This window comes from Scleropages formosus, chromosome 3 (genome assembly GCF_900964775.1).
Source record: "Scleropages formosus chromosome 3, fSclFor1.1, whole genome shotgun sequence".
In the NCBI taxonomy this organism is placed as follows: domain Eukaryota; kingdom Metazoa; phylum Chordata; class Actinopteri; order Osteoglossiformes; family Osteoglossidae; genus Scleropages; species Scleropages formosus.
Window position 1 is genome coordinate 16,870,420 of NC_041808.1, and position 14,521 is coordinate 16,884,940.

At 43.1% G+C, this 14,521-nt stretch overlaps 1 protein-coding gene and 1 long non-coding RNA gene across 2 annotated transcripts in view; both read left to right on the plus strand.

Annotated features, from left to right (window-relative positions):
* The first annotated feature begins 1,642 nt into the window (after positions 1 to 1,642).
* Positions 1,643 to 4,115, plus strand: LOC108934920 (uncharacterized). The gene is made up of 3 exons (XR_001966173.2): positions 1,643 to 1,728; positions 2,564 to 2,623; positions 3,768 to 4,115. It is a non-coding gene; the product is annotated as an uncharacterized LOC108934920 (long non-coding RNA).
* A 5,488-nt stretch (positions 4,116 to 9,603) lies between these two features.
* LOC108934919 (VWFA and cache domain-containing protein 1-like) overlaps positions 9,604 to 14,521 on the plus strand; it is a 50,463-nt gene continuing 45,545 nt past the window's right edge. Inside the window, exons 1-2 of the mRNA XM_029250150.1 lie at positions 9,604 to 9,706; positions 10,999 to 11,276. Of these exons, the coding sequence (XP_029105983.1) occupies positions 9,604 to 9,706; positions 10,999 to 11,276 (381 nt within the window). The remainder of the gene's footprint in view (positions 9,707 to 10,998; positions 11,277 to 14,521) is intronic.

Below are 14,521 nucleotides of genomic sequence, written 5' to 3' on the forward strand. Positions count from 1 at the left end.
TACCACGTCTAAAGAGTAGCAGTTTTCACCACACGGCAGCCAGGATTCTTCTTAATGCGCTTGTCCAGAGGTCTTGTTTTGTCCTGGATTAAATAAAATTGACTGATATTATTTGATCCCATTGGGGGGTGCAGTGGCGCAGTGGGTTGGCCCACAGTCCTGCTGTCCGGTGGGTCTGGGGTTCGAGTCCCACTTGGGGTGCCTTGCGACGGACTGGCATCCCGTCCTGGGTGTGTCCCCTCCCCTTACGCCCTGCGTTACCGGGTTGGCTCCGTGACCCTGTATGGGACAAGCAGTTCTGAAAATGTGTGTGTGTGTATTTGATCCCATCCAATCTCCTGTTAGTTACAGTTTTCAGAACCCACTGATATTCTAAAAAAAAAATTTTCAACTTTTTTTATGGAGTAGTATTTGTTAAAAAGGATATTGCATTATATTCAATACTATTTTAAAAAAATTCAAAGACACATTCAAGGCTGTATTTGTTGTTGCAGCTACAAGCAAAAGTTAGAGGCAACTCAATAGCACATAACCATAATGAGTGGAAAAGAAAGAAACTAAATTCTTTGGCTCTCGACAGTTCGTTTTGGGCAAATTAAGCTAAAATAAACTCAATGCTGCTTAGACTTATTGAATTAAAACACAGAAAACATTATATCCATAGTGATTCTTAAATTATCCCTTTAAATATTGTCCTTTAGTGATAATTCCACAATGCCTAAAATTTCACTTGTTAAATGAAAAGGGGTGAAACTTCGAAACTGAGCTTCCATTGGGAATCTCTTGGCAGGAAGATGCATTTCCCACATGTATGTAAATCCAATCAGCTCTTATTTCAGCAGGCAAAGCTTTGGAGCATGTTGTTTAAATATTTCACTGTAAACAATGTCAGTCTTGCATATTCTAAGGCATACATTTTCACCCAGGCAAACTCTATCTTAAGCAGTTCAGAAAACTACATAATCCCTTAGTTATGTAATGAAATAAAATTGAGGCAAACTGACAAAAATATTGAGACAAACTGCTCTTTTTGCCATGTGATGTGTTTTCGGAGCTGCTCATATGTGCTCTGGAAAGACCAGTGATCGTGTGGGCAATAATTTCACTTCATTCTTTAACTACTTGGATATGCTGGCCGTCGATAAGAGAATGAGAAAGAAGCTGATCGAGTGTCTCACTCCGCCAGCCTGCCCCGTTCACCTCCGCTAAAACTGCTAAGCTCTCACTAGTGTAGCAGCGATGGGGATCGATGGGGAGAATAAAGACACAATGGATAAACGGAAGAATTGCACTCCGAGGCCGAGGGAGCATAAGTAACGACACCCGAGCTTCTCCGCAGAGCCCCCCCTCCCTCTCACACAGTCGCTTCAATGGCGGCACAATAATGTTCGGGTCAGTTCCGGCTCCGACCACTGCGGGCGCCCTCGAGTAACAATCGCCACAGCACTGACTGAGTGATGCTCTTCATTCAAGCTTTTTCTAAATATTAATTATTTAACACAAATTCCCCTGGAATTCATATTTCTATTTATTCTGTATTGTTAAAAATCAGCAGTGGGGGGGGAACAAAAACAATCATCTTATCTCGTGACGCTGACGTCACCCCACGCGCAGCGAGCTCTATGCGTTCTGTACTCGCGAGCGAGCTCCGTGGAGCCGCGTGACAAGTTTGTTGACTGTTCCTTTCGACGGCGTTTCCTGCAATTAACGAGAAGTAAACGGTAAAAGGTAGAAGAGGCACGAACGTCATCATGTCCATGTACCTTTTGTACTTTCAAAAGTGCTTAAAACTATTTGTTTAGTCGCCTTTTGTGCAAGTAAAGTTTTTATTGACATGCTTGCGGGGTTACACCTTCCGCACGTGGTCTTCTTTGAGAATTTAAAAAAAAAAAAAAAAAATCCTGGGTTTGATGGAAAACATTTTTTCAGACCGCAAAATACAGTACATGAAACTCTATACAACATTGAACTACTAAGAGCGCAATTGAAGTGCGTTGGCCACAAGAGGGCAGCACTGCACCACTCGACTATTACTGTGGCGCACAACAGGTTTAATTCCCAAAAGGCAGAGATCGCTAGAGCAGAAAAATAACATTTGTTTTGGAACAAAGGAAGGATACATGTCAGTTTCTCATTCTCATTTTTCATAGTTTTTGTAAGCTTTTCTTTTTTTGATTAATAATTTCTAAGACTGCTTCCTCAAACATTCTCCAGTTAATCTCAGCACTGCGCAATGTGCGGGTTACGCGTTAGCTACACGTGTGGTTCGTCAGAGAAGGACAAATTCTGCAGATATCGGACGGAATCATAAAGCAAGAACTTCAAATATCTCTTTCTAAGCTTTAAAAAAAAAAAAATAAAAATCAGTTGTAAAAATCTGACGAACCCTTGTTGGGAAGTTTGTTACTCCATACTGGTTGATTCAGAAATGTGTTTTCTAACAAGATGTAAAAAAAAAAAAAAAAAAATGTATTCAGCTGTAACGTTAAGACACGTGTTTCCGGTGTTTCCCAGTATGCCTTCAGCCTTGTCCGTGTATTTTTCTCTTTTAAAATTCTGTCAGTGCCGGTGGTGCCATGTGACGGCCAGCAGGGGGCGCTGGACTCTGGCGCACAGTCAGCAGGTGAAGGCTATGGCTAATATCAGCGGACCACACACACACACACCTTACCAGTGCTGTGCTCTTGAGAAGTTACCATTATTATGTGTTTAACGGAAAACATAACTTATAAGTATATAGTGTTTATGAACAGGGACAGCCGGTAGTGTAGTGGTTAGCTGTACTGCCTCTGGATTTGAAGGTAGCAGGTTTGATCCCTACCTCTGGGTGTAGTACTGTTGCGTAAGGTAATTACCCTAAATTTCTCCAGTAAGAAAAAAAATACTTAGCTGTATTAAAGGGGTAAATAATTAGAACCTCTCTTTGGAGAAAAGTATCTGCTAAATGTAACTGTCATGCACTGACTATCTGTAACCACTTGTGAGGGTCATGTAGTCTGGGAATATACAGTGTATACCACAGTTTGGATACACCCTAGACAGGATCCTAGTTCATCACCAGTTCACTTGAAACACATCCTTGAATGGTGGCAGGAAACCAGAGTACCTGGTGGAAACCCAAGCAAAGACATGGAGAACATGCAAACTCCATGTAGATTGAACTGGACTTGAGCTCATGTACACTGAGACATTGGCACTGCTTGTTGTACCACCTGTAAATGCAGGCAATTGTTTTTAAAAGCTGTGTCAGATATGCCTAATTATAGTCAAACAAACTCTACTTGAGATCACATGAATAAGGACATCCTAGAGCAGCAAGTATAGAAGTTATTTTTTTTGCTATGACAAATAATACCGAAAGCAGTATCAAGTGAACGTAGCTGAACTTTTCTCTGGTCTCTAGTAAAATAATGTAAAAACTCATTAACACCTGTGGGAGGTGTTAAGAGAGGGCCTTTCCTCTAGGAGCCGAACTAGTCGAGCAGCAGAACGTGTAGTGTGACATACAAGTGTGACACATTTCATCATGATCTACAAGCAATGATCATCCCGATCACAAAAATTCACTATTATAGTAGCCATATGCACCTTTTTGTACCACATCCCCCACCCCCAGGCACCCTCCTAAGAGCAGAAGGGAGTGTCTCATGCAGTTCCTTGAAATGGCTTTGTAACTGCTTCAGTGTGTTGGGCCCCATGCAGGGGGTGACTTCTCTTGAAGAAGCTTTGAACTCCACTAAGTCTGAGCTGGTCTGTTCTGGATGCAGGCAGACCTCTGATTGCTTCCAGTTGTGGGACCCGCCAGGATCGGAATCACCTGGGGCACCGGATGGCGTCGGGGGGCTTGCGCAGGAGACAGAGAAATAGAATATGAGCTCTCCTCCAGAAACGCACATGCACGGCTTAGTTGTAACACAGCACCGAGCGCAGCTGATCACAGGTAGTTTCAGAGTTAAGGTCATATCAGTTAAGGTTAAAAGATCATGGTTCATTTCTATTTTATTTTGGATTTTAAATTTTGGATTTGACTACGGGCATATACTTTAGGGCAGCGTTGCTGAAGGCGTGTTCCTTCCCATGAAGCACAGGGAATATGCAAGTGATGGAGCTTTCATGTGAAAGAGGGAGGCCTTTCAAGTGCTTTCTTTTTATGCATTTTCAATAGCAATATGGAGTAATTCAGAGGTATCAGACTTCAGATTAGATGTTGACATTACATCCACCAAGAAAAGTTCAAATTGCTGGTATTTTCCTTAGATGGGTATTGTTCCCTTATGTTATGTTCCCAGGCAGTGTTTTATAACCCCGTTAAGGTGTAATCAAGCTGTTTTGGGAAGTGCTTCAAATGGGGGGGTACTAAAACAATAGGAATTCTGTTTGGTATTTTGCACAAGTCGTTTATATAAAGTTTACTATATAACATTTTATATATACATATACTGTATACACACACACACTTTCAGAACCGCTTGTCCCATATGGGGTCGGGAGGAACCGGAGCCTACCCGGTAATGCAGGGCGTAAGGCTGGAGGGGACACACCCAGGGCGGGATGCCAGTCCGCCACAAGGCAGCCCCAGCGGGACTCGAACCCCAGACCCACTAGAGAACGAACGAACACACACACACACACACACACACACACACACACACACACACACACACACACACACACACACACACACACACACACACACACACACACACACACACACACACACACACACACACACACACACACCTGAATGTGATACGAATTATATCCATTTGTGTCAAGTCCTGGGATTTCAGTTTCACCATCAAAAATCGCAGGGTTAGTCATAAAGTTGGTTTAGATAAATATTTTAGTATAATATATTTTACTATAAATGTAATGCAGTTTTTAAATTGAAGGGGAGTGCGGTGGCGCAGCGGCTCAGCAGGCTTGGCCGGTCCTGCTCTCCGCTGGGTTTGAGTCCCGCTTGGGGTATCTTGTGACGGACTGGCGTCCTGTGCGGGGTGTGTCCCCTCCCTCTCCAGCCTTGCTCCCTGTGCTTCCGGGTTAGCCTCCAGCTCACCGTGACCCTGCTCAGGACAAGCGCTTTCAGACAATGTGTGTGATAGTTCTTGAATTGTGAAATTACTAAATTTTTATGTTATAATTCTCATGTTATTTCCATTTGCCCAGACTAATTCTTGAAACAAAATGGCAGTTTTACAATTGTGAATGACCCTGTACACAATTTTAAAATCCATTCTATTTTATTATGACTGACTTCACAGTTTTTATTTGAAGTCAGTAGTGCGTTTGCCTTCTTTAGTGTTTTCAGACTTCATAGAAGAGTTGGTTTCAAAGAATACCTGTTAGTTGGTTGAAACTGATTGTAACACAGCTGGACAAAAAAAGAGTAATTATTTTGATTGTGTCAGAATGAAGTAATTAAACTGAGTCTTGTTCATATAGAAGTTGTGTCAAACTGTAGATTCCAGTGAGTCCTAGGGTGTCTCAAGTGATGTAACCTCTTTGTGTTCCTGTTGTAGGAGCAAGTTCACTGAAGATATGTTTCAAGTGCATGTGGGTCACAACATTCAGAAAGACACTGTACTGTTATGAAGTATTATTTAATTTCTCAGATATTCAAATGAAATAGGCTGACTGTTTACTTCTAAATTAAAAACGCTATCACTTATATATTTATTTCTTTACATTACATTGCCCTTTCTTAGTTGGTTTTGTTGGCAAAACGTTCTGATTTCATTTTGTCATCAAAAGTCCAAACAGCAAGAAGCAATGAGGCAGAAAGGTAGACAAACTGAAGGAATGGATGCATCTGCTGTTCTTTCAAGAATTGCAGCTTGATGAAGCTGTCATTTATCACCCAGATTTCAAATGCAGTTAAACCAAATTAATTGATTGTCTCCATATTATTTAACTGTGTGGTGTCCAAGTGGTTCAGCCAACTTGAACATGCTACATACATGTAAGCAGGTTAAATATGTACTTAGGCCACCCAGAGGAAACACAAGGAGAACATACAAAGGCCACACAGACTGATTGTGCATTAAACCCTTTCTCCTTCTGCCTGGATCCTTCAAGAGGGCAGTTGTTGCTTTTCTGCAATCCAAGTCTGTTACCACTCCATGAATATACTGTGTCTCCCCATGCTAAGGCCTCAAGTTGTCAGACTGCTGTACGTACATACTGCACAAGATGGATCACCATTGCCAGCATGCAGATTCAGCTTTTTCTGTACTCTGCGGAAGTGCAAGACCCAGTGAAGATGAAAGAACCAATGGTATGGAGCTGTGTTCTCCGCAGGGTGGTGGCATGGCGGGTTTGGCGGGTTCAGCTGGTGCCTGCTGTGTGGCAGGTCTAGGTTCATGCCCTGCTTGAGGTGCCTTGTGACGAACTGGCATCCCGTTATGTCCCCTCCCCTCTCCGCTTTGCTCTCAGTGTTCCTGGTAAAGCTGTGCCCCTGCTCAGGACAAGCGGTTATTGATGATGGATGTCTTCCATAGAATTACAAGTCTCTACATCAGGGTAGCAAAGATCAGTCAAATTTCACTGGACAGAATGTTAATTCTGACACCATAACTATTGCATAGTTGTCTATTACCTTGTGACTGCTTAGTACAATGACATCTGTGTGACTTAAATGTCATGTAGACAAGTATTTGCTCAGGTAGCACCCTAGACTGATGGCTGTCCTTTCTACCAGTTTGAGTTTATCCAAGTAAACTTGATTTCTATCCACCGGTTCCATCTTACAAACAGTGTGATGGACACGTAGTGAAATACTGGATGTGGAGCAGAGTCCTATACACACGTCTGCATAAAGCAGCTGGAAAGGCAAGAATTAATGCTGAGTGTTGCTCTCTGCCAGTAACTGCAGGCTGGAGCTGAATGTATAATGAAGGCTCCGATTACCATATATTGGAAAGGGAGGACGGTTCTTTAATGTTTTCCTCATGCTACATTTTTGATAAATTGAAAAGGATGGGTTTTTTAAGAGGTCAGGATGAGGGTTAGAGCTGATTGTTCCAAACCAAAAACCAGGGGACAGGTTTTTAAAGAAAAAAAAAACATGTTGCTCTTTTTCAAGTTATTTGGACCAAGTGTGCAGCATTAAGTTTTCAATTATATCATTTTAGCTGGGCATGAGTTGTATGTAGTCTCCATAGCTTACCACCTGGCTGAATTCTCCTACTAAGACTTGGCCGCTAACTTGGTAATATTCTTCTGCTAAAGTAAAAGGCTGTAAGTTCTGAGATCACAAACAGTTTTGTTGAACAAATTTTCCTGGAAATCCTACAGAATCTTTAGTCCAGGTTTGAGTCGGGTTCACATTTATACAAAATATTTAATATTTTTATACATACTACATGCTTTACATATGGTCCTGTATGTAGAAATAAAAAAACGATTATTTGGTAAATTATGTATTTCTCTTGCATTTATTTGTGTAAAGCTGCTGTCCCTTGCGTTTTTTTATTAGGTGCTATATTTTCTGACAGGCCGGAATCAAAGACGAAGCTGAAACTAGTTCACGGAACGAAAACCATGATATATAATGTTGGAGCAAAAAAATCAACTGGTGAGTACCACAGAGCTGACAGGGTGCGAGGTTTGCTCTAGATCCACAATAAAACTGACTTAACACATGATAGCGGGCTGCACACCTCCTGTGTTTGTGCATGGAGTGGTGTTGTTTACACAGAATCCCAGTGGAAAGAAGAGGATTTGAGTTGGAATCCACCCAACTGGACCTCTGTGTGGCTTGTAAATTCACACCACATGTCCAGCCATCCTTGAGCTCTCGCACCGTGGGCTCCGACTAAGCATAGCCCAGAAAAATAAATGATAGCTAAGTGAAGTAAAAGTAGTTCTGTTTCTCCTTAGTGAAAAGCAATAATTGGTGACAGCTTGTTGGCGATTTGGTAAATGTGTCTTCACTATGCAAATGAAACACTGTAAAAGTATCATAATGCATCGTAATTTCATTCATTACAGCCGCACAATCTCATTCATGCTTGCGCTGCACGGCGAGAAGCCATAGAATTGCCCTCTGATTGTAGGACAACAGGTCACAGAGCAAGGACTTTGGAAGAAGATGGGTTCATTGCAGTCTAGCCCAAAGTTAGAAGCTCATTTTGAGAATGTTGGAATGAACATTTCCACTTCAATATATGCCAGCTGGAGATTCTTGATTACCTGTAGTGTGTGCACATGTATAAGTGTGTGTTATATTGCTCTGGTGTATAAATGGGTGAATGATTGAAGGGAGTTTGGTGGAGTGTTTCTTGCATTGCAAGTCACCCTGGACAAGGATGTCTGCTAAAAAACTAGTTACAAATCAAAGATGGCAGGTTTTCTTTTGGTATGGTTACAGATTCCATTGGAGTATCTGTTAAAAACACTGTAGGCATTGATTTATACTTTTAAGGAAAGAACTAACAATTTTACTACCCTTTTTTCCTTTAACGTTACCTCAGACTAAACACCTACACAGAGCAATTTGCTGTTTCGCAGAGCAGACCCCCTTAACATTTCTAATAAAACCAGTATTGTAATAGAAGACATCTGTCTGAAACTGAAAATGTGCTTAAAAAGTGCACCGTACTGTAATATTTGCCTCGCAGCAGTAGTGTTTTGCCAGACCTTGTTGCTTTAGTAATATCAGTAAAAGTAAACACATGCTTCCTTGCATAAATGGCTTGTCCCTGTTACTGACTCCAATACATCATCATCACAGAGCAGTTTGGAAGTGGTCTGGTGGATTTGCACATGTGGTAACCCCCTTGTCGTGACACATACAGGTCAGGAACCCACCCCCTCCAGCACACAAGGCTGTGTTTTCTTTGGGTGTAATACAGAAAGGGCACACACTGGATGCTGAAATGGCGTTTCACCTAGCAGGTCACAGAAATTCTCGCACAGCCTTTTCTGGAAGTACAGTCAGCTACTCCAGCTGTAGTCTGCAGTCTTTAGTGTAAATGTAGTGTGAAGTCCAGAGTCTACAGCTGACAGTCAATGCTTATTAGCTGATGCTTTCTCTAAAGCGACTAACAACATTAAGCTATTTACAATTACCTGTTTATACAGGTGGGTAATTTTTACTGGAGCAAGTCAGGGTAAGTACCTTTATCAAAGGTACTACAGTTGGATGTGGGATTCAAACCTGTAACCTTCTGGTTCAAAGGCAGCATCTGTAACTACTACGTTATCAGCTGCACCCGACAGTCTTCTTTATGGAGTCTATAATCTTCGGCCTTTGGTGCACAATCACTGGCCTTTAGTCTCCGCTTTACAGTCGAGTCTAAAGTCTGCATTTTGTGCTCTGCAGTCTACAAGCTGTAGAGGCTAAAGTCGGAGGTCTGGAGTTTGCAGTCAGCAGTTTGGAGTTTACGGTCTGGTCTATGGTCTAGAGTCTGTAGTCCACCATGCGAGGTTTACAATCCGCAGTCTTTAGTGAACAGTCTGCAGTCTACATAAATGTTTGCAGTACACAGATCAGCGTCTGCTTTCATTTGACCGTAGTTGTGAGATTCCTTGTTGGCCGAGAGCAGCGCTGTGGTGGAGTCTGACACGTACGTCACGTTGCCAGAAGAATAAAGGTACACGGAAATGTCTGGAACGAGTGGGCAGTGTCTGGACCTGGCAGGTGGAGTCATAAGTGGCATCGTGGTGGTGGAGGTGGAGCAGCTGCCTTACAGCTCGAGGGCTGTGCGTTTGGATGTGGGATCAAATAGGTTTAGTCTCTGTGGAATTTGCACGTTCTTGCCGTGTTTGTCAGAATTTCCTCTCGCGGACCAGAGAGGTGTGGAAGAAGGCAACGATAAACCGCATCCACACCTTGCAAACCGAGTCAGTGATCAGGCAGCCACCCATGTTTGTCCAAGTCCATACAGCACTTCTCCGTTCTAAAACACACCAAGTCACATATCACCGGTAAACGGTGTACGCATTTTTTTCACTTTTAAGTTACTCTAGACCTTTGTTACAGTGAAGTAAATGTACTCAGTACTGCTAGGAAGTGGCCTTTACTTCCCTCACAACGGACATACGGCCGACATGTTAGTCAGTGCAGCCCATCCCCAAGTTACACCTCACCAAAATGAACACTTGAGTGATAAATTGCTGGAAACCTTCGACTAAATTCACCCTATTTCGTTGTGTAAGAATTGTGCGAATATGTCTCTGGCGCCTTTTTTTTTATATAAATTTAATTTAGTCAAATAGTCATGTTCGAGAATGTGAAGTTACATTTAGGTTGGTAGGTTACTGCGAGTAATCTCCATGTTTGCGACCTTTGGGCAAATAATTTAACCCGTTTCGTTTAACTAATTCAGAAATAATATCTAAGGTTTAAAACGTAAATACAGCAGTTGACGCCACGTAAAACGTTTCGTAAAATAAATTATAATTGGCACCACCAACACAACGTGACAAATGGCAGTTAATTCAACTTTCAACACTGTATTAATGAGTTTTTGTTAATTTACGGCACTTTCGTTAATTTTCCTTTTTTGTTGACAGAACGCGAACTTCAACTACACGGCATTTGAAAAGATTTAAGTAAAACAAAAAATCGCTTTCAGTCATGGTTAATTCTGATCTAAAATGTCAAAATCTTATTTTTAATAGTTTTGATTTCAAAGCCTTATGCTTTTCTAATAAGTTTGTAAGCGCTTCGCACTAATTGTTCCTCCGGGTTATTCCCGATCCAGTCCTGCGCAGGAATCCATCCCGCTGCTTCGTGCGCACCCGCCGAGCGCGCTCCCGCTCAGTCCCATTGTGGATCTGCAGGTCCGACTCCGACTTTGCGTTCGGCTGCCGTGTGTTGTGTAGTCAATCAGGACGTCGCGTGCACTGTTGGAGTGTTTCGCCATGGTGGCGCGCGCTGCTCCGCCGAGTCTCTGATTCCGTCCCTCGTCGAGCTCAGCGCCGCTTCCTCCCGGCCAACTTGGCAGAGAACTTCCATAACAAGTTGGTGTTTCTGCGCCCGCGGGGCTTTTTCAGTCCGGGAGAGGATCATCATGATCATGGCGCTGCGGAGGTCTCGGTCTCGGTCTGGGTCTCCGCCCCGACCCGCGCCGTCCACGGCTCCGAGCTGGCAGCGGGTCCGCGGGGGCGCCTTTCTGCCGCCGCCGCCGCCGCCGCTGCTGCTGCTCGCCGTGCTCACTTGCTGCGCGCTGCTTTGCCGCGGGGACGAGTTCTCCATCCTGGAGGAGGCGCAGGTCGCGGCCGTGCACATGGAGAAGCTGTCCTCGCAGGAGCTGGGGGTGTTCGCCATGCAGGTGGGCTTCGCACCGGCGGCCTGGCTTGTTTCCTTTTGATAAACGGCCCAGCAGGTGGCGCGGTGGTTCGGGCTGTAGTGGTTGCGCAGCGTGAACTTTCTCTGGCTCAGATCCCCACTAATGATCATGCTCTTGTTTACTGGATTAGCCAGGTTATCCACTTATTACCCATATTTGCATTTTCCACGCGCTTCTGACTAAGTTTCAGCATGCAGTGAGTTTGCTTGAATCTTAGCGCTCCCCTGCGGTACTGTATTATAGGACACCTGCTTGTCTATTCAGGATCTGTTGGATATCTTTTTTCTTCATCTCTTCATTCACGGTGTGGATATATTGTAATGAATTAAATATTGTAATCCTTGCCGTATTATGTTATTTCAGATTCTTGCAGTGGAACAGTATGGCTCACAATGCAAATTCAAGATTCAGTTTATTATATGTACAGTAAAGTCTGTTACACCATACAATGAATGAAATTCTTACTAACTCTCACTCTGTGAATCCTCCCAGCAGCCTAAGACATATATTATAAATTCTAAGGATATAAGGAAAGAAGACACAAGGCATAAAGTTACAAATTTGCAAAATTACAATTAGTGCAAATTAAGGAGGAATAAATCTCAGCACCAAAATTGTCCCCATAATTGCAGGAGGAAAACACGTTAGGGATCTCCTATGGTGTGTGTGCCACTGTAATATTTTTAGCACCAAGTGGTTGTCTGCGGTCTTGGGTCTCGGTGTGTCTTCAGCAGCTCGCTGTGTGGTCTTGGTCCAGCTTGGTGTGTTGATCCCGGGCAGCTGGTGATGTTCTTCTGAAGTGCCTGTGGATGATCCGGTAGTGATTTAGTTCAGCTCCTCACCACCCTGCCATTCAATTTGACATTCAGTTGTGGAGAAAATCCTTCCACTTCACACACACTGCAGGCTGTCGGGGGGTTTGCCAAATGGTGTTTAATCTTTGCCAGCACCGTCACCTTGTCTCTTGGAACCTCACTTTCTGCTTCCTGTCTGGTCCACAGAATGTTAACGCTCCCTTCGCACTTAAGTCTTTTCATTTCATAGTAAACTGTTAATTGTAAACTGTTAAGGAGTTGCACTCAGTCTGGATTCAATTAGCTGGATCACAGTGGAGTTTTTTTTTTTTTTTTTTTTCCCCCCCCCTCCAAATAATCAGAGTCCTTTTGGCCCTTTGGCCACTGCAGTAACATCCTTGAAGTAGTGTGAATGTAAACATCTATACTTAAACTACACTGGTCAGGATACACTGATTTATTGCCCTTTTTAAAGACACTGTTTCACACATTTGTTCTTAAAGTTGAGCGTCCTTGTGACCTCCCTACATTTTTAGTTGCAGTGCTGCTGGTTTTCTGAATTCATGTTGGAAAGACCTAATTCCCCACACATTTCTTTATCCATATGTAGCCCTGCTTATCTGCTCAGGTCAGACACCTACCTGCTGTGTAGGAGCTGCGTGATCCTTCCCATCGCTCTGTTCACACCGTCAGTCTCGACGATTGCGTCCGTACAGGCACAGCTGAGTATTTGAGTTCCCGCAGAAATTAAATTACTCTTTGACACCTTTGTTTAGGTGCACTTAGTGTTACATAATCAGACTTTACAGTGATTTACCCATCTATACAGCAGAGTGTTCTTGCTGTATCAGTTCAGGGCTAACACCTTATTAAAGGGTGCTATGCAGGGATCGGTATTTAAGCAATTTTATTTGTATTTTTTTATATTTGTATACAATCTCAATGCAAAATTCAGGTTTGTTTAGATACCATGTTTTCACCATTTTGAAGGAACACGCTTTCTCTCACATTCTTCTGTTCTCCCCCGACACTCTTACATGTGTGTTGACTGAAAGTTGACCGAGTCGCAGTGGTTCCTTTGAGGAGGGTGAGCTATGAGGTCAGAACTCTGCAGCTCTAAAGTAAATAATTGACTTGCCCGTCCCAGTGGTGTCCTGAGCGGACGCGTTTGTGACCCACGTTTCTCCCTGCTTCCAGTGCCCATCTGTTGCTGTTTGATGTGTCTAGGTCACACTTCCTTTCTATTTAACTAGTTTTTTTTTTTTTTTATTTCCTTTGGTTTGCCTTTTAAAAGGTTGTTAAATGTCAGGCAAAACTTAATATTTTACTTTAGTGTGAATCTGAGTCTGCTTAAACAATCATATAGAGAATCCTAGGAAGAAATTAATATAAATTCATTTAATGTGTAATATATAATGTCCGGGGGGGCGTGGTGGCGCAGCAGGTTTAGCCGGGTTCTGCTCTCTGGTGGGTCTGGGGTTCAAGTCCTGCTTGGGGTGCCTTGTGACAGCTTGGCGTCCCATCCTGGGTGTGTCCCCTCCCCCCCCCCCGAGCCTTGCGCCCTGTGTTGCTGGATTAGGTTCCGGTTCGCTGTGACCCCGCTCGGGGAGAAGCGGCGTCAGACAGTGTGTGTGTGTGTGTGTCTACTTTGTAGATGAGACTAAATGTAGATGAATGTAATAATTTGGTTTTTTGCAGTGTATTTCAGATTTTTCAAAAAAAACTTTTTCTCATATTGCCTAGCCTCATTACTGTGTTGCAAGAGGCATCACAATAATCTTTGTGTTTCTATGCAGAAATGTGATTTCGACTTGCAGAATGTTCTGAAAATGGTTGACTGACAAAGTGCAGTACTAGGAAGGATACTTAAGTGCAGTACTTGCACTTTATTAATTGAGATTTAGTAAAACTTCTGTAAAAAGTCAGTTTGATTCTGTGCAGGTGAAATGAAAAATGAAAGCTCCGCTGAAGCGAAGCATTGTGGGTAAAGAGATGTTTTAACCGTGGGGTTCTGACATACTGTGGGTCGTGGAAGAGAGTATATCCCTTCAGAATCTATCAGAACGAATGCTGATATGTGATGAGCTTGAAGGGGTTTGGAGGACAAGGCTGGTGCGAGTTGGAGCCCCACTTCACTATCTGCATTTGTGAATAGCTCTTTGGATTCCCCCTCCCTCAGCACCTTTGGAGGCTTTGCATTTTTAATAAGCAAGGAGTGGGGGCCCCAAGCTTTCCCAAGTTCTGCTCCCCTCCCCTGTTTCGTAGTCTAGAGCATTGATTGTCCTGAACTCACTCTTTTCCATGCGTCTTACGTCTTAGGTATTTGGCGATGGGGAACCCATCTCCTTTTTCTGGTCAGTTTGATTTTTTTTTTTTTTTTTTTTTTTTGAGCTTGTTTTGGAGCAATGTGAGTAGAGCACTGGGTCTACACAG